The following is a 20,490-nucleotide window of genomic DNA, read 5'->3' on the forward strand; positions in this document are numbered from 1 at the left end:
TACCTTTGCGCCTCATTGCCAGCTTGTTAAAGAGATCAGACATCAGGTCCCCGCCCTGGCTGGTAGCTCTCACTGCAACAGAGAAGCCAGGGGAAGGGAGGCTGGGGACAGCTTGCAGTGTGCCCTCGGTGTCACATCTGCCTGCTTCTCGCTCACTACTCCCACCCGTCCTCTCCAAAGCCACCATGTTTACCACCAGCCCTCAGAGCTTCAGTCTATCAGTGGCTCCAGCACTAAGGCCCTAATAAGAAAATGGGAAACCACTTGAGTAGCAAATTCTCACAGCCACCCTGTGAGACTAAAGGGCAACCTCACTGCATGGCCCAGAGAGGCTGACTGATTTGCCTGGGGTCACAGGGCAAGTCAGAAGCACAGAAGGAACTCAAACTCAGGACTGCTGTTTTCCAGACACTGTTGCTTTATGCCCAGGTAAGTATTTATGCCAGCATTTGGGGCAGCATACAGACTTAATTGATAGTCTCACTTCTGTAAGCCTCTGGAGGCTGAGTTAACCCTCCAGATTGTGTCTCTAAAAATAACCTCATGTCCCTGACCATCTCCTGGGACAACTCACAGAGTCTGAGAAAATTCTCTTCTGTCTTGGTCTGAGCCAAGTGAGGCTCTAGCCACTCCCAACTTAGGAAGCTCCACAAAGCACCCTCCCAAAACAGGAAGGAACCTGTGGCCCAGGCAGGAAGGATGCAGACATTAGGTAAGGGGGAAGCCACTGGGGCCTCCAGCAGGTGCCCTGGGGAGAGCATGGGGCAGGTTAGCTGGCCTTGGAAGGCAGGGACAGATGGACTCAAGAGGTGGTTACAAGAGAAGGAGGCCTGTTTGCAAGGAGCCCTCTCACTAGAGTGGGCCCAGGGTGCCCTCACCTTGTCCTTGCTCCTTCTGCTTCTTCTTCTCCAGTTTGCGCTCCTTGACACTGCGGAGCTTGGCCTTGCCGATGCCGCCAGCCTGGCGGATGGACTCGAGCAATGTGGCCCGGCCACTGGAAGGGTCAACCACTTCCTTGGGGGCTCCCTGTACTGAGGGGGAGACAGGGTAATGCATGGGTGAAAGGCTGCTCAGCAGGGCTGGGCTATACCAGTCTTGCCGATCCTTCTGGGGATGAAGCTTTTTGAGTCCAGAGGCTTCACCTTACAAACCTGGCTTCTGGGGAAGGGATCTTCAGAGAGGAAGTTGGTGATGCCTAGCCAAAGGCCCGAGCCAGAAGTGAGACTACAAGGCCTGGATTCTGCCCCCTTCATCCACCTGGGCGCAGGAATTCCCTGGTCCTGCTCTCCAACCCCCACCTGTTTAGATGCCCCCTGTAAAGCTGGGCCTGTGAACTGTGGCTGTGCTGATACTGTCTGAAGGGACCCCTAATCCAACAAGGGATCTTGGCTGCTGGAAATAGATGGGGAGATACAGTATTAAAACTGAAATGTTGTAATTTCAGGGACACGAATATTTTCAATATATATTTTAGTAGTAGAGCCCTTTTATTCCACTGGCTTGAGTGGGAATGGGGAACTCAGTCCTACTTATCCAGCCTCCTTTTACTTGAAGGTACATTACAGACACAGTTTGAAAACCACTATTTTGTAAACCCAACAGAATGATATATTTGAAACTAGACCTATTCTAAAAATCAAGGATTTATGACCACTTCCTTCAGGGGATCTTGAAATTAAGACAGCTGGTCCAGGGTCCCCTCAAAGAGCCCAAATCCACCCCCCCCCACCTCCTCCCAGCAGATGCTGCTCCTACCTGCAGGGGACAGGCCGCTGCTGCCGTCATCCGCCCCAGCACTGTGGTCTGGAGGGACTGTGGTCTGGGGTGGGGGTGGAGGTGGAGGGGCACTGACCAGCACTGTGGGGGGAGGGGGAGGCGGGGGTGGTGGGGGTGCTGTTGGCGCCCCATCTTCTAGGTCTGAAACAGAAGTGAGAAGGTGTGAGGTGCCTCGGGGAGAAGAGGGCAGAGCAGGGAGCTCCCCAGCCCAACTCTCATTCCTACAGCTAGCTTTCAGCTCACCTGGCTTGAAAGGCTCAGCTACCTCTGTGGGGAAGGTAGGCAGTTCCGGAATGGTGCCAGGGGCAGAAGGGGCGATGCCGGGGCCCAGATCAGCACTGTACATGAGATCATCGGCGACACCAGGCAGGTCGGGCAGGTAGGATGGCACGTCGATCTCAGGCACCTGCCCCAGGTCTGGCACATAGAAGTAGTTCTCTGGAACCTATATGGTTAGGTGGGGGTAAGTGAGCAGTAATAAGGAGCTGCAAGGGGTAGAGGCGCTGCAGTTTGGCCTTGAGCCACCCCAGCGTGTGTGGGTAGGCAAAGGGGGCTCAACAGATCCCCTCCTCCCAAGAATAATCCTGGCAGACCCCACCTTCTCGTCCGTATGGCCAGTTCCTTACTGGCCCCACCCTGGCCTCACGGATGGCTACCTGCCGTTCCAGCTGCTCTCTCTTGCTGATGGACAAAGGCGCGTCAAAGAGCTTCTCCTCTGTCTCTGCCCCCAGCATCACATGGGTCTTTGTTACAGCACCGGCCAGGGGGTCCAGGAAGACGTACTTCTTGTACCTACATGGTGGAGAGAGGTCAGGCAATCCGTTATCTGCTCCAGGCCCACATTCCCGACCTCCCACTTCATCAGGGATCATGATTAGCTTGTATCGTGGGTTCCCAGGCCTTACAAGGCAAACCGAACCAGTCAGCTCCTGGCCCTAGAGCCTCTGAGAGGCTGCACCTGAGGCTGGTGCCCCTTGGAAGCCCCCGCTAAGCCAGGCCTGCCTCTCTCCCCTGCCACAACACATTCTGGTCCTACAGGTTCTCTGTGGTGTTGAAGAGCAGCAAGGAGCTGACAGAGTTGATGTTGCTGGGAAGACTGCCCAGCCCCTCCTCAGCCTCATCCTCGGGCTCCGGCTTAGTGTTCACACACACAGGGAAGTATTTCAGCTTCTCCTGCAGGGGGAGGGGAGGGGAGGGGAGGGGAGGGGAGGGGAGGGGACAGAAGGATGGTGCATTTCAGCCGAGGCCAAATCAACCTCCACCTAGCCCAGCCAGTATCCTCTTGGGGGACAGAGCCCTGTGGAAGGCCCTCAGTTCCTCCCCAACATCCAGGGCTGCCACTGCTCAGCCCCTCAAAGGAGGGTTAAGTGTGTGCATCCACAGACCTGCAGTGCCCGCTCATCCAGGACTCGGTGCTTGCTCTGGATCCTGTGCCGGGGTCGCCTCTGAAAGCCAGGGTCCTGGGCACCCGCGAAGATGGACCCATATTCCTTCAGGTGCTCCGGGGCTGGGTACTTGGCACTGGAGAACACCTGGGGACACGGGGAGGAATCTGAGTTCCACTTCCTCAGGGAACCCAAGAAGCTCTGGAGAGCCTGGAGTTGGGAGATGGGGGGAATCTGGGCAGGGGGAATGTTAGGGGCGGGGTGGGGGGAGGGACCTGGGCAAACTCAGAGACTTGGGGAAATGGTAGGGAACAGGATTTCTGGGACTATCCACCGCCAGGGGGACCTGGGGCCACACAGGCTACCTTAATGGCCTTCTTGCTGCCCTTGATCTTCTCAATCTTGGCCTGAGCCAAGGAGACCCTCTCTCCAATGGCCTGCAGCTGGCTCCGGCTCAGCTCCACTCGCTGAGAGATCCTGCCATGGAGAAGACCACAGGGGCTTGGGCTGACGGTGGGGCGGGGGTACAGGTAAAGCTGCTCCCCAGCCCCCTGCAGCCTCCTGCTTCTAAAGGCAGCCTGAGGAGCCAGGGGCTGGGCAAGGGCTCTCAGAAAGCAGTGTGACCTGCTTGTCAGCGCTGACCTTGGTATTGCCCAGGTCATCTCTACAAGACTGTCCATCCTGCAGGCTCTAGGAACTGACTGTATTACGCTCCTTGCAGCCCTGGGTTGGGTGGACAATCATGCTGGCTCCAAGTTGATGCCTGTACATGCCACTTAAAGGGACATGGTTCCTGTCCTCCAGAAGTTTACAGCCTCAAGCAGGGATGACCAGAAGGACAGAATCATAATTACCTACACATAAATATACATCCTGCTCTTTACAGTTTGCAAAGCATTTTCACACACTTCTCACGAGCTATCTGTGAAGTAGTAGAAGTGGCCTCTCTTTGCAAATGAGGAAACTAAAATTCCAAGAGGTTGAGTGACTGGTCTAAGTCACAACCAGCAAGGGGCAAGGCTGGACTAAAAGCATCACCTAAATTCAAATCTCAGACCTGTTCACGAGGAATTGTCCCTCCACATAACGAAGGACTCCTGTGATTAAATCCCAAGTCCTTACAGAATTTACGGGGCTCTTTGTGATCTGGTCACTCACTTGCTTCCACTCTCATCCCAGAACAGTGGGTGCCAGGGACACCAACCACCTTACTCTTCCCTGAACATGCCATATACATTCTTGTCTCATGGCCTTTGCATCAAATGGAATGCCACCCCGCAGGTATCCACATGGCCAGTTTCTTATTGGAGTTAATAGCCTTAGTGAAGCCTTCCCAACCACGGAGTCTAAAACCACACCCTGCAACTTCCCAACCCCTTTCCCTGCCTTACTTTGCTCCAAGCACCACTGGGCATCATTCATCTACTGCTTGTGTGCGCTTCCAGGTGGTAAGGGCTTTCTTTGTTCCCTGCTATGATTCCAGGGCCTAGAACAGCACCTGGCTCCAGGCAGGGGTTCATTTAATGGTTACTTAATGACTAAAACCCATGGGCCCAACAAGCAAGTTGGAGGACTCACTTCCTGATTTCAAACTGTACTACAAAGCCACAGTTACCAAAACAGTGTGATACTGGCCTAAAGATAGAGAGACAAAGAGATCAACGGAACAGAACTGCAAGTCCAGAAACACCCACAAATCTGGGCAACTGATTTTCGACAAGGGTGCTAAGTACATGCAGTGGGGAAAGAACAGTCTCTTCAAACAGTTGGTGCTGGGGAAACTGGATATTCACATGCAGAAGAATGAAGTAAGACCCCCTATGTCACACCATATACAAAAATCAACTCAAAATGAATCAAGGATCTAAAAACTATAAAACTAAAATTTAAAAACTATAAAACTCTTCTAAGATAACTTACAGGCAAATCTTCAAGACCCAAGATTCAGCAATGGATTCTTAGATTTGACACCAAAAGCATGACCAACAAAAAACAATAGATAAATCTGACTTCATCAAAATTAAAAACTTGTACATCAAAGGAAATTATCAAAAAAAGTGAAAAGGCAACCTACAGAAAATTGTTGCAAACCATATATCAGATAAGGCTTAATATCCAGAATATATAAAGAACTCCTACAACTCAAGACAAACACAATTGAAAAATGGGAAAAGGGCTTGAGTAGACATTGCTCCAAAGAAGAGACACAAATGGCCAATAAGCACATGAAAGCATATGAAAAAGTGCTCAACATTATTAGCCATTAAAGAAATGCAAATCACAACTACAAGATACCAATTCATAGCCATAAGAATGGCTGGTATTTAAAAAACAAAACAAATATGGAAGAGGATGAGGAGAAAATGGAATTCTAGTGCATTGTTAGTGGGAATGGAAAATGGTACAGCCACTGTGCAAACCAATATGGCAGTTTCTCAAAGTTAAATATAGAATTACCATATAACCAGGCAATTCCACTTCTGAGTATATACCCAAAGAAAATAAAAACAGGTCTCAAATAGATAGATGCACACCAATGTTCATAGCAGCATTATTCAAAATAGTTAAAATGTAGAAATAATACAAGTGTCCATCAACGAATGTATAAACAAAATGTGGTACGAGCACATAATGGAATATTATTCAGTGATAAGAATGAAGTTGAGACATGCTGCAACAAGGAAGAACCTTAAAAACATGCTCAGTGAAATAAGCAAGGAGGAAAGGAGAAATGTTTGTTTGTAAAAACTAAACAACAAAAAAACATGTGCCTTGAATTTAAATGTACATAAAGCTCACAATTTTCCACATTCAGCAACAGCAAGTTGCTCCAGAGCCAACTCAGACTCACGTTAGGTTTTCTCCTCCCAGTTGCTCCCCTGGCTGCCCTCTCTCCATGAATACCAGCCCTTGCCTGTGACCAACATGTCCCACATCCAGAATGGCCATACCCCAGCATTCGCCTGGCTAGAGTGAGCACACACGTGAGGCCCAAGAAACAAGGAGTGCAGTCACAGGTTTAGTTCATGGGGAAAGGCAGGAGGATAGGGTAGGATGGCAAGGGTTTCCTTAACCCCTGAACAGTCAAGAATCTGGCCCAACCCTCCTACAGCACTATCCCCAACTCTAGAAGGTTTTGGCTCCCAGGGAACCCACTTGATCTGCCAACTTCACAATCTAGGGGTCTCCATCCCCTAACGAAGTCTCCCCTGATTACTCTTGACTTCTCATGTGCAGTGGGCTCTGAGGTGACAGGGCTAGGGGTGCAGGCGGGCACCCACACCAGCTCTGTTTTCCTGGTCTGGGGGTGGCAGTACTACAAGAGAAAAAGAGGGCACAGTTTTCTTCAATAACAAGGCAGAACCACCCAACTTGCATATGCTTCATCTTATCCAGCAGGGAAGAAGTTCTCATCCACAATAGAGGGGTACTAGAGCAAGCTGTTTTAATTAACCTCCAGTTCCCAACTCAGCCATCCTGCCCCTGGTGCTGACACAACCTTCAGTGAAAACAACCACCCCACTCAATGTCAACATGGAGAGAAGAGAGACATCGGAACTGCAGCTGGATGAGGGCTATTCTGTCCAGTTCTTAAGAAAGGAGGGCTGGTTCCTAAAAGTTGCAAACATCAAACTTATTGATGATCCCTGGCAAATTTATGGAGTATATTATTAGAGAGTCTGTAAGCACTTATGAAAGGAAGAGGCAAGTCCCAGGGGCCAGCATCATTCTAAACTCACTGCATTTCTTTTTTTGACAGGGTTATTGGACTGGTACATCAAGGGAAAACCTTAAACAGTGAATCTTTTTTGTTTGTTTGTTTTGAATGTGTTTCTTTTAGGAGTATTTTTTTTTTTATTAAATTCAGTTTTATTGAAATACATTCACACCATACAATCATCCATGGTATACAATCCACTGTCCACAGTATGATAACATAGTTATGTGTTCATCACCACAATCTATCTCTGAACATTTTCCTTACATCAGAAAACCAGAACAAGAATAAAAAATAAAAGGGAAAAAAGAACACCCAAATCATCCCCCCATCCCACCCCATTTGTCCTTTAGTTTTTATCCCCATTCCTCCACTCATCCATACACTAGATAAAGGGGGTGTGATCCACAAGTTCTTCACAATCACACTGTCACCCCTTGTAATCTACATTATTATATAATCGTCTTCAGGAGTCCAGACTGCTGGGTTGGAGTTTGGTAGTTTCAGGTATTTACTTGTAGCTATTCCAATACATTAAAACCTAAGAGGTGCTATCTATATAGTGCATAAGAATGTCCACCAGAAGTGACCTCTCGACTCCATTTGAAATCTCTCAGCCACTGAAACTATTTAGTCTCATTTTGCATCCCCCTTTTGGTCAAGAAGATACTCTCAGTCCCACGATGCCGGGTCCACACTCATCCCCGGGAGTCATACTCTGTGTTGCCAGGGAGATTTACACCCCTGGGAGTCGGGTCCCACGTAGGGGGGAGGGCAGCGAGTTCACCTGTCGAGATAGCTCAGTTAGAGAGAGAGAGGGCCACATCTGAGCAACAAAGAGGTACTCAGGGGGAGACTCTTAGGCACCATTACATGCAAGTTTAGACTCTCCTTTAAACAGTGAATCTTGAGTCAGCAAGGATTCTAACAGCTTCTCACAAAATCCTGTAGATGAGATGGAGCTAACAGCAGTTGGATGAGTATAAGAACGAAAAAATCAAACCCAGTTGAACAGCACCTGAAGGGGACCATAGGAGAAAAGACTGATTTCAGCCTGCAAGGCCTCTGAAAAGGCCCTGTTCCCAACCAGCTCACTCATCCCTTTCTTAGTAAACTGGAGGATGTCAAATGTGAGAGAAGCAGAAAATGGTCTGCGTGACTGAATAAAGATTCAAAATAATACTGAAAGTATAGAAGGAGGGGCTGCAACCAACAAGATTATATTGACAAGGAATTACTGTGAAACCCAACCCTCAGGTTTAAAGTTAAGTACAGGTCTTCTGGTTGACCAAGATGGTGGAGTGACATGCTCCAAAGTGCTGTTCTCCCATAGAATCTTTGAAAAGCAAGCAAAAACCAACAGAGCCATCATTCTCAGAGCTCCAGAAAATAGTTAATGGGTTACCATAACTGGGTGGGCACCAAATCAAGAAAAAGGCAACTTAAAAATGGCAGGAAAACCTCGTCAGGCCCTTGGGGGCCCCTCCCCAGCACGGTGCAGAGCCAGCCCATGCGCCCAGTGCAGGGTCCCCATCCTGGTTCCAGAAGGAGCAGAACAACCTATGAGAATAGTGGGATGCATGTATGTCTGTGCCAATCTATGTGGTGGCAGCCTGATAACTGAAACAGGACACTCGGGCTAGAAACTGCCCTGCATGCAGAACCAGCTTGCCAATGGCTAAATCAGTGTAAGAAACAATCAAATTGTAGTGGCCTGGGCAAAGGATTACCTACTGGCTTTAAGACATACAAAAGAGTAATCAGGATGGGAGGGAGAAAAGGCAACATTTGTTTTCCTGTGAACAGGGGAATTTATGAGCCATGAGCACACACCCAGGGCAAGACACATGGTCAGAAAAGAAAGGAGAGGACATTGTGCTTTCACTTCAGGCTGTTTTTCAAGTTCACTGATAGGAAGGCTAAGCTCTGAAGGAAAACACTAAACACAGAGCCAATATGTAAAGAGTGTGAAAGGTCTTTTTTGCGTTTGTTTCTTTGTTTTTGTTACCACCTGGCATTGAAAGAAATCAGAGCCATGTCACTGGCTGTACACAAATATGAGGAACAGACACCTCAGGGACTAAATTCCAGAGTGAACACATTAAAACACTGTAATACGCAGTGTGCAATAAAAGATTGCAAGACAAAGATACAGGTATGAACGCCCATCCAGAGGAACAAGGTAAAACATAAGAAACCCTCAACAAAGAAAATGAGACTTTGGACATACTGGACAAAGACTTTAAAATAATGGTCCTAATTAAGCTCAAAGAGCAAAAGGAAACATGGACAAAGAACTGAAAGTAATCAGGAAAATGATACATGAGCAAAATGGGATTCTCAATAAATGGACATAAGTTATAAAAAGGAATGAAACACAAATACTGGAGTTGATGTCCACAATAACTGGAAAAAAAAAAAAAATTCCCTAACGGGGTTTGCTAGGGAAGTCACAATACACACTCAGCAGCCATCTCCCAGCCCTCGCCCTACTCCTCGCCTCCTTCTCTACTGTGTGTGATATTTCAGTCTGTTTCTATTCCACAACCTGGGGGAGATGTTAAGTTTAATGAAAAGGCTCAACCAGACCTTAAACCTGGAGACCGGGAATAAGCAGCCCAGATGCTTATCAGGGCAGGAATTCTCAGTGGCAGGGCCCCTTCCCGAGGTGGATAAATACTTCATGTTGAAACAGCACAGGGTCTCTCCCCTCTGATGCGAAGAGGCGCATGCGAACTGTCGTCCTCTAACCCTGACCCGAGCAGTTTGGCCTCCCCAGAAGACCAGGCACAATGGGATCTCTTCTAGTCTTTTGGGTCCTTTTGCTGTGTAAGTAATAAAGTGGTCATTTGCTGAAATTTTCTACCGTGCCTGAGCCTGTATTCCCAAAACACACTGTATAGCAACTTGTTCCACAGGGTTCAACAGTAGATTGGAGCCGACAGAAGGAAGAATGAATAAACCTGATGACAGGACAAATGAAATTATTCAGGCTGAGGAGCAGAAAGGAAAAAAGAAGAAGACAGCAAACAGAGCCAAGGAACCTTGGGAAAACATTAAGTATACCAATATACATATCATGGGAAACTCAAAAGGAGATAAAAGAGAGAAAGGAGCAGAAGACATGAATATAAACATGCAGGAATTCCAACAAACTCCAAGCAGGAAAAACAAAGAGATCCACACAGAGACACATTATAACCAAACAGTTGCATACCAAAGATGAAGAGAGAATCCTGAAAGCTGAGAGAAGCCTAGTAACATAAAGTGCTGATTTCACACCAGAAAAAATGGAGACAAGAAAGTACTGGGACAAAATATTTAAAGTGCTGAAAAAAATAACTGCCAACCTAGAATATTATATCTGGTAAAACTGTCTTTCAAATATGATGAAGAGATTACGACATTCCAGTTAAAAGCTGAGGGAGTTCATCACCACTAGACTGGCCCTACAAGAAATGCTAAAGGGAGATCTTCAGATTAAAAGGAAAGGATACTAGACAGTAAACTGAAGGGGCACGAAAAGGTAAAGATCTCTGGTAAAATCACATGTGTGATTATAACCACCAGTAGTAGTATATTGTATTCTGGGTTTGTAACTCCACTTTTTACTTCTCACAGTTTCTAAAATGCAAATGCATAAAAAGTAAAGATAAATCCATGGTATTTGATACACAACATACAAAGATATAATGTATGACAAGAACAACATTAAGGTGGGGGACAGAGGGGTGTAGGAACAAAGTCTGTATATGTTACTGAAGTTACATTGGCATCAAATTAAACCAGAGTGTTATAGATTAGAATGTTAAATTTAAGCCCCACAGTAACCACAAAGAAAATACAAGGAAAAACATATATATGTAGAAGGAAATGAGAAGGGGCTCAAAAGATCAACAAATATAAAAGCAGTCAGTAATGGAAGAATTGAGGGACCAAAAAGGTGTTAGACTTCAAAAACCAGATAGCAAAACTGCAGAAGAAAGTCCTACAGTATCAGTATGTGCCGGTTTGGATGTATTATGTCCCCCAAAACTCCATGTTCTTTGATGCAATCTTGTGTGGGCAGACCTGTTAGTGTTAAATTGGAACCTTTGGATTAGGTTGTTTCCATGGAGATGTGACCCACCCAACTGTAGGTGATAACTCTGATTGGATAATTTCCATGGAGGTGTTGCCCTGCCCATTCAGCATGGGCCTTGATTAGATTACTAGAACCCTATATAAGAGCTCAGACAGAAGGAGCTCGCTGCTGCAGCTGAGAGACACAATTTGAAGACAGCTGTTGGAAAGCTGACACTGACACTTTGGAGAACGCATTTTGAAATGCAACCTGGGAACAAGCAGATGCCAGCCATGTGCCTTCCGAGTTAACAGAGGTTTTCTGGATGCCAACAGCCTTTCTCCAGTGAAGGTACCCAATTGTTGATGCCTTACCTTGGACACTTTATAGCCTTAAGACTGTAATTGTGTAACCAAATAAACCCCCTTTATAAAAGCCAATCCAGAGGAGGCGGGGCAAGATGGCGGACTGGTGAGCTGTATGTTTTAGTTACTCCTCCAGGAAAGTAGGTAGAAAGCCAGGAACTGCGTGGACTGGACACCACAGGGCAATCTGACTTTGGGCATACTTCATACAACACTCATGAAAACGTGGAACTGCTGAGATCAGCGAAATCTGTAAGTTTTTGTGGCCAGGGGACCCGCACCCCTCCCTGCCAGGCTCAGTCCCGTGGGAGGAGGGGCTGTCAGCTCCGGGAAGGAGAAGGGAGAACTGCAGTGGCAGCCCTTATCAGAAACTCATTCTACTGATCCAGACTCCAACCATAGATAGACTGAGACCAGACACCAGAGAATCTGAGAGCAGCCAGCCCAGCAGAGAGGAGACAGGCATAGAAAAAAACAACACGAAAAACTCCAAAATAAAAGCGGAGGATTTTTGGAGTTCTGGTGAACATAGAAAAGGGAAGGGCAGAGCTCAGGCCCTGAGGCTCATATGCAAATCCCAAAGAAAAGCTGATCTCTCTGCCCTGTGGACCTTTCCTTAATGGCCCTAATTGCTTTGTCTCTTAGCATGTCAATAACCCATTAGATCTCTGAGGACGGCCCTTTTTTTTAATCCTTTTTTCTTTTTCTAAAACAATTACTCTAAGAAGCCCAATACAGAAAAGGTTCAAAGACTTGCAATTTGGGCAGGTCAAGACAAGAGCAGAACTAAGAGAGCTCTGAGACAAAAGGCAATAATCCAGTGGCTGAGAAAATTCACTAAACACCACAACTTCCCAAGAAAAGGGGGGTATCCGCTCACAGCCATCATCCTGGTAGACAGGAAACACTCCTGCCCATCACCAGCCACATAGCCCAGAGCTGCCCCAGACAACCCAGTGTGACGGAAGCGCTTCAAATAACAGGCACACACCACAAAACTGGGTGTGGACATTAGCCTTCCCTGCAACCTCAGCTGATTGTCCCAGAGTTGGGAAGGTGGAGCAGTGTGAATTAACAAAGCCCCATTCAGCCATCATTGCAGCAGACTGGGAGCCTCCCTACACAGCCCAGCAGCCCAGAACTGCCCTGGGGGGACGGCACTCACCTGTGACATAGCACAGTCATCCCTCAACAGAGGACCCGGGGTGCACGGCCTGGAAGAGGGGCCCACTTGCAAGTCTCAGGAGCCATACGCCAATACCAAGGACTTGTGGGTCAGTGGCAGAGACAAACTGTGGCAGGACTGAACTGAAGGATTAGACTATTGCAGCAGCTTTAAAACTCTGGGATCACCAGGGACATTTGATTGTTAGAGCCACACACCCCCCCCCTCCCTGACTGCCCAGAAACACGCCCCATATACAGGGCAGGCAACACCAACTACACACGCAAGCTTGGTACACCAACTGGACCCCACAAGACTCACTCCCCCACTCACCAAAAAGGCTAAGCAGGGGAGATCTGGCTTGTGGAGAACAGGTGGCTCGTGGATGCCACCTGCTGGTTAGTTAGACAAAGTGTACTCCACGAAGCTGTAGATCTGATAAATTAGAGATAAGGACTTCAATTGGTCTACAAATCCTAAAAGAACCCTATCAAGTTCAGCAAATGCCAAGAGGCCAAAAACAGAAAATTATAAAGCATATGAAAAAACCAGATGATATGGATAACCCAAGCCCAAGCACCCAAATCAAAAGATCAGAAGAGACACACCACCTAGAGCAGCTACTCAAAGAACTAAAGATGAACAATGAGACCATAGTACGGGATACAAAGGACATCAAGAAGACCCTAGAAGAGCATAAAGAAGACATTGCAAGACTAAATAAAAAAATGGATGATCTTATGGAAATTAAAGAAACTGTTGACCAAATTAAAAAGATTCTGGACACTCATAGTACAAGACTAGAAGTTGAACAACGAATCAGTGACCTGGAAGATGACAGAATGGAAAATGAAAGCATAAAAGAAAGAATGAGGAAAAAAATTGAAAAAATCGAAATGGACCTCAGGGATATGATAGATAATATGAAACGTCCGAATATAAGACTCATTGTTGTTCCAGAAGGGGAAGAAAAGGGTAAAGGTCTAGGAAGAGTATTCAAAGAAATTGTTGGGGAAAACTTCCCTAATCTTCTAAACAACATAAATACACAAATCATAAATGCTCAGCGAACTCCAAATAGAATAAATCCAAATAAACCCACTCCGAGACATATTCTGATCACACTGTCAAACACAGAAGAGAAGGAGCAAGTTCTGAAAGCAGCAAGAGAAAAGCAATTCACCACATACAAAGGAAACAGCATAAGACTAAGTAGTGACTACTCAGCAGCCACCATGGAGGCAAGAAGGCAGTGGCACGATATATTTAAAATTCTGAGTGAGAAAAATTTCCAGCCAAGAATACTTTATCCAGCAAAGCTCTCCTTCAAATTTGAGGGAGAGCTTAAATTTTTCACAGACAAACAAATGCTGAGAGAATTTGCTAACAAGAGACCTGCCCTACTGGAGATACTAAAGGGAGCCCTACAGACAGAGAAACAAAGACAGGACAGAGAGACTTGGAGAAAGGTTCAGTACTAAAGAGATTCGGTATGGGTACAATAAAGGATATTAATAGAGAGAGGGAAAAATATGGCAAACATAATCCAAAGGATAAGATGGCCGATTCAAGAAATGCCTTCACGGTTTTAACGTTGAATGTAAATGGATTAAACTCCCCAATTAAAAGATATAGATTCGCAGAATGGATCAAAAAAAATGAACCATCAATATGTTGCATACAAGAGACTCATCTTAGACACAGGGACACAAAGAAACTGAAAGTGAAAGGATGGAAAAAAATATTTCATGCAAGCTACAGCCAAAAGAAAGCAGGTGTAGCAATATTAATCTCAGATAAAATAGACTTCAAATGCAGGGATGTTTTGAGAGACAAAGAAGGCCACTACATACTAATAAAAGGGGCAATTCAGCAAGAAGAAATAACAATCGTAAATGTCTATGCACCCAATCAAGGTGCCACAAAATACATGAGAGAAACATTGGCAAAACTAAAGGAAGCAATTGATGTTTCCACAATAATTGTGGGAGACTTCAACACATCACTCTCTCCTATAGATAGATCAACCAGACAGAAGACCAATAAGGAAATTGAAAACCTAAACAATCTGATAAATGAATTAGATTTAACAGACATCTACAGGACATTACATCCCAAATCACCAGGATACACATACTTTTCTAGTGCTCACGGAACTTTCTCCAGAATAGATCATATGCTGGGACATAAAACAAGCCTCAATAAATTTAAAAAGATTGAAATTATTCAAAGCACATTCTCTGACCACAATGGAATACAATTAGAAGTCAATAACCATCAGAGACTTAGAAAATTCACAAATACCTGGAGGTTAAACAACACACTCCTAAACAATCAGTGGGTTAAAGAAGAAATAGCAAGAGAAATTGCTAAATATATAGAGACGAATGAAAATGAGAACACAACATACCAAAACCTATGGGATGCAGCAAAAGCAGTGCTAAGGGGGAAATTTATAGCACTAAACGCATATATTAAAAAGGAAGAAAGAGCCAAAATCAAAGAACTAATGGATCAACTGAAGAAGCTAGAAAATGAACAGCAAACCAATCCTAAACCAAGTACAAGAAAAGAAATAACAAGGATTAAAGCAGAAATAAATGACATAGAGAACAAAAAAACAATAGAAAGGATAAATATCACCAAAAGTTGGTTCTTTGAGAAGATCAACAAGATTGACAAGCCCCTAGCTAGACTGACAAAATCAAAAAGAGAGAAGACCCATATAAACAAAATATTGAATGAAAAAGGTGACATAACTGCAGATCCTGAAGAAATTAAAAAAATTATAAGAGGATATTATGAACAACTGTATGGCAACAAACTGGATAATGTAGAAGAAATGGACAATTTCCTGGAAACATATGAACAACCTAGACTGACCAGAGAAGAAATAGAAGACCTCAACCAACCCATCACAAGCAAAGAGATCCAATCAGTCATCAAAAATCTTCCCACAAATAAATGCCCAGGGCCAGATGGCTTCACAGGGGAATTCTACCAAACTTTCCAGAAAGAACTGACACCAATCTTACTCAAACTCTTTCAAAACATTGAAAAAAATGGAACACTACCTAATTCATTTTATGAAGCTAACATCAATCTAATACCAAAACCAGGCAAAGATGCTACAAAAAAGGAAAACTACCGGCCAATCTCCCTAATGAATATAGATGCAAAAATCCTCAACAAAATACTTGCAAATCGAATCCAAAGACACATTAAAAAAATCATACACCATGACCAAGTGGGGTTCATTCCAGGCATGCAAGGATGGTTCAACATAAGAAAAACAATCAATGTATTACAACACATTAAAAACTCGAAAGGGAAAAATCAATTGATCATCTCAATAGATGCTGAAAAAGCATTTGACAAAATCCAACATCCGTTTTTGATAAAAACACTTCAAAAGGTAGGAATTGAAGGAAACTTCCTCAACATGATAAAGAGCATATATGAAAAACCCACAGCCAGCATAGTACTCAATGGTGAGAGACTGAAAGCCTTCCCTCTAAGATCAGGAACAAGACAAGGATGCCCGCTGTCACCACTGTTATTCAACATTGTGCTGGAAGTGCTAGCCAGGGCAATCCGGCAAGACAAAGAAATAAAAGGCATCCAAATTGGAAAAGAAGAAGTAAAACTGTCATTGTTTGCAGATGATATGATCTTATATCTAGAAAACCCTGAGAAATCGACGATACAGCTACTAGAGCTAATAAACAAATTTAGCAAAGTAGCGGGATACAAGATTAATGCACATAAGTCAGTAATGTTTCTATATGCTAGAAATGAACAAACTGAAGAGACACTCAAGAAAAAGATACCATTTTCAATAGCAACTAAAAAAATCAAGTACCTAGGAATAAACTTAACCAAAGATGTAAAAGACCTATACAAAGAAAACTACATAACTCTACTAAAAGAAATAGAAGGGGACCTTAAAAGATGGAAAAATATTCCATGTTCATGGATAGGAAGGCTAAATGTCATTAAGATGTCAATTCTACCCAAACTCATCTACAGATTCAATGCAATCCCAATCAAAATTCCAACAACCTACTTTGCAGACTTGGAAAAGCTAGTTATCAAATTTATTTGGAAAGGGAAGATGCCTCGAATTGCTAAAGACACTTTAAAAAAGAAAAACGAAGTGGGAGGACTTACACTCCCTGACTTTGAAGCTTATTATAAAGCCACAGTTGCCAAAACAGCATGGTACTGGCACAAAGATAGACATATAGATCAATGGAATCGAATTGAGAATTCAGAGATAGACCCTCAGATCTATGGCTGACTGATCTTTGATAAGGCCCCCAAAGTCACCGAACTGAGCCATAATGGTCTTTTCAACAAATGGGGCTGGGAGAGTTGGATATCCATATCCAAAAGAATGAAAGAGGACCCCTATCTCACCCCCTACACAAAAATTAACTCAAAATGGACCAAAGATCTCAATATAAAAGAAAGTACCATTAAACTCCTAGAAGATAATGTAGGAAAACATCTTCAAGACCTGGTATTAGGAGGCCACTTCCTAGACTTTACACCCAAAGCACAAGCAACAAAAGAGAAAATAGATAAATGGGAACTCCTCAAGCTTAGAAGTTTCTGCACCTCAAAGGAATTTCTCAAAAAGGTAAAGAGGCAGCCAACTCAATGGGAAAAAATTTTTGGAAACCATGTATCTGACAAAAGACTGATATCTTGCATATACAAAGAAATCCTACAACTCAATGACAATAGTACAGACAGCCCAATTATAAAATGGGCAAAAGATATGAAAAGACAGTTCTCTGAAGAGGAAATACAAATGGCCAAGAAACACATGAAAAAATGTTCAGCTTCACTAGCTATTAGAGAGATGCAAATTAAGACCACAATGAGATACCATCTAACACCGGTTAGAATGGCTGCCATTAAACAAACAGGAAACTACAAATGCTGGAGGGGATGTGGAGAAATTGGAACTCTTATTCATTGTTGGTGGGACTGTATAATGGTTCAGCCACTCTGGAAGTCAGTCTGGCAGTTCCTTAGAAAACTAGAGATAGAGCTACCATTCGATCCAGCGATTGCACTTCTCGGGATATACCCGGAAGATCGGAAAGCAGTGACACGAACAGATATCTGCACGCCAATGTTCATAGCAGCATTATTCACAATTGCCAAGAGATGGAAACAACCCAAATGTCCATCAACAGATGAGTGGACAAATAAAATGTGGTATATACACACGATGGAATACTACGCGGCAGTAAGAAGGAACGATCTGGTGAAACATATGACAACATGGATGAACCTTGAAGACATAATGCTGAGCGAAATAAGCCAGGCACAAAAAGAGAAATATTATATGCTACCACTAATGTGAACTTTGAAAAATGTAAAACAAATGGTTTATAATGTAGAATGTAGGGGAACTAGCAGTAGAGAGCAATTAAGGAAGGGGGAACAATAATCCAAGAAGAACAGATAAGCTATTTAACGTTCTGGGGATGCCCAGAAATGACTATGGTCTGTTAATTTCTGATGGATGTAGTAGGAACAAGTTCACTGAAATGTTGCTATAGTATGTAACTTTCTTGGGGTAAAGTAGGAACATGTTGGAAGTTAAGCAGTTATCTTAGGTTAGTTGTCTTTTTCTTACTCCCTTGCTATGGTCTCTTTGAAATGTTCTTTTATTGTATGTTTGTTTTCTTTTTAACTTTTTTTTTCATACAGTTGATTTGAAAAAAGAAGGGAAAGTTAAAAAAAAAAAAAAAAAGAAAAAAGACAAACAAGGAAAAAAAAAAAAAAACAAAAAAAACGATGTAGTGCCCCCTTGAGGAGCCTGTGGAGAATGCAGGGGTATTCGCCTACCCCACCTCCATGGTTGCTAACATGACCACAGACATAGGGGACTGGTGGTTTCATGGGTTGAGCCCTCTACCATAAGTTTTACCCTTGGGAAGACGGTTGCTGCAAAGGAGAGGCTAGGCCTCCCTGTATTTGTGCCTAAGAGTCTCCTCCTGAATGCCTCTTTGTTGCTCAGATGTGGCCCTCTCTCTCTGGCTAAGCCAACTTGAAAGGTGAAATCACTGCCCTCCCCCCTACGTGGGATCAGACACCCAGGGAAGTGAATCTCCCTGGCAACGTGGAATATGACTCCCGGGGAGGAATGTAGACCCGGCATCGTGGGATGGAGAACATCTTCTTGACCAAAAGGGGGATGTGAAAGGAAATGAAATAAGCTTCAGTGGCAGAGAGATTCCAAAATGAGCCGAGAGATCACTCTGGTGGGCACTCTTACGCACACTTTAGACAACCTTTTTTAGGTTCTAAAGAATTGGGGTAGCTGGTGGTGGATACCTGAAACTATTAAACTACAACTCAGAACCCATGAATCTCGAAGACAGTTGTATAAAAATGTAGCTTATGAGGGGTGACAGTGGGATTGGGAATGCCATAAGGACCAAACTCCACTTTGTCTAGTTTATGGATCGATGTGTAGAAAAGTAGGGGAAGCAAACAAACAGACAAAGGTACCTAGTGTTCTTTTTTACTTCAATTGCTCTTTTTCACTCTAATTATTATTCTTGTTATTTTTGTGTGTGTGCTAATGAAGGTGTCAGGGATTGATTTAGGTGATGAATGTACAACTATGTAATGGTACTGTAAACAATCGAAAGTACAATTTGTTTTGTATGACTGCGTGGTATGTGAATGTATCTCAATAAAATGATGATTAAAAAAAAAAAGAGATTCGGTATGGGTACAATAAAGGATATTAATAGACAGAGGGGAAAAATATGACAAACATAAACCAAAGGATAAGATGGCTGATTCAAGAAATGCCTTCACGGTTATAACGTTGAATGTAAATGGATTAAACTCCCCAATCAAAAGATATAGATTCGCAGAATGGATCAAAAAAAATGAACCATCAATATGTTGCATACAAGAGACTCATTTTAGACACAGGGACACAAAGAAACTGAAAGTGAAAGGATGGAAAAAAATATTTCATGCAAGCTACAGCCAAAAGAAAGCAGGTGTAGCAATATTAATCTCAGATAAAATAGACTTCAAATGCAGGGATGTTTTGAGAGACAAAGAAGGCCACTACATACTAATAAAAGGGGCAATTCAGCAAGAAGAAATAACAATCGTAAATGTCTATGCACCCAATCAAGGTGCCACAAAACACATGAGAGAAACACTGGCAAAACTAAAGGAAGCAATTGATGTTTGCATAATAATTGTGGGAGACTTCAACACATCACTCTCTCCTATAGATAGATCAACCAGACAGAAGACCAATAAGGAAACTGAAAACCTAAACAATCTGATAAATGAATTAGATTTAACAGACATATACAGGACATTACATCTCAAATCACCAGGATACACATACTTTTCTAGTGCTCACGGAACTTTCTCCAGAATAGATCATATGCTGGGACATAAAACAAGCCTAAATAAATTTAAAAAGACTGAAATTATTCAAAGCACATTCTCTGACCACAATGGAATACAATTAGAAGTCAATAACCATCAGAGACTTAGAAAATTCACAAATACCTGGAGGTTAAACAACACACTCCTAAACAATCAGTGGATTAACGAAGAAATAGCAAGAGAAATTGCTAAATATATAGAGACGAATGAAAATGAGAACACAACATACCAAAACCTATGGGATGCAGCAAAAGCAGTGCTAAGGGGGAAATTTATAGCACTAAACACATATATTAAAAAGGAAGAAAGAGCTAAAATCAAAGAACTAATGGATCAACTGAAGAAGCTAGAAAATGAACAGCAAACCAATCCTAAACCAAGTAGAAGAAAAGAAATAACAAGGATTAAAGCAGAAATAAATGACATAGAGAACAAAAAAACAATAGAGAGGATAAATATCACCAAAAGTTGGTTCTTTGAGAAGATCAACAAGATTGACAAGCCCCTAGCTAGACTGACAAAATCAAAAAGAGAGAAGACCCATATAAACAAAATAATGAATGAAAAAGGTGACA

General features: G+C 43.6%; 1 protein-coding gene across 3 annotated transcripts in view; it reads right to left on the reverse strand.

The window, feature by feature from the left end:
- Window positions 1-20,490, reverse strand: part of WASHC1 (WASH complex subunit 1) — a 53,600-nt gene that overhangs the window by 14,638 nt on the left and 18,472 nt on the right. For all 3 annotated transcript variants that reach the window (XM_037845050.1, XM_037845051.1, XM_037845052.1), the window contains exons 3-10: window positions 3,527-3,638; window positions 3,162-3,308; window positions 2,813-2,949; window positions 2,433-2,568; window positions 2,020-2,221; window positions 1,756-1,917; window positions 879-1,031; window positions 4-72 (exon numbers count right to left, since the gene is read on the reverse strand). In XM_037845050.1, the coding sequence (XP_037700978.1) occupies window positions 4-72; window positions 879-1,031; window positions 1,756-1,917; window positions 2,020-2,221; window positions 2,433-2,568; window positions 2,813-2,949; window positions 3,162-3,308; window positions 3,527-3,638 (1,118 nt within the window). The remainder of the gene's footprint in view (window positions 1-3; window positions 73-878; window positions 1,032-1,755; window positions 1,918-2,019; window positions 2,222-2,432; window positions 2,569-2,812; window positions 2,950-3,161; window positions 3,309-3,526; window positions 3,639-20,490) is intronic.

This window comes from Choloepus didactylus, chromosome 8 (genome assembly GCF_015220235.1).
Source record: "Choloepus didactylus isolate mChoDid1 chromosome 8, mChoDid1.pri, whole genome shotgun sequence".
Classification (NCBI taxonomy): domain Eukaryota; kingdom Metazoa; phylum Chordata; class Mammalia; order Pilosa; family Megalonychidae; genus Choloepus; species Choloepus didactylus.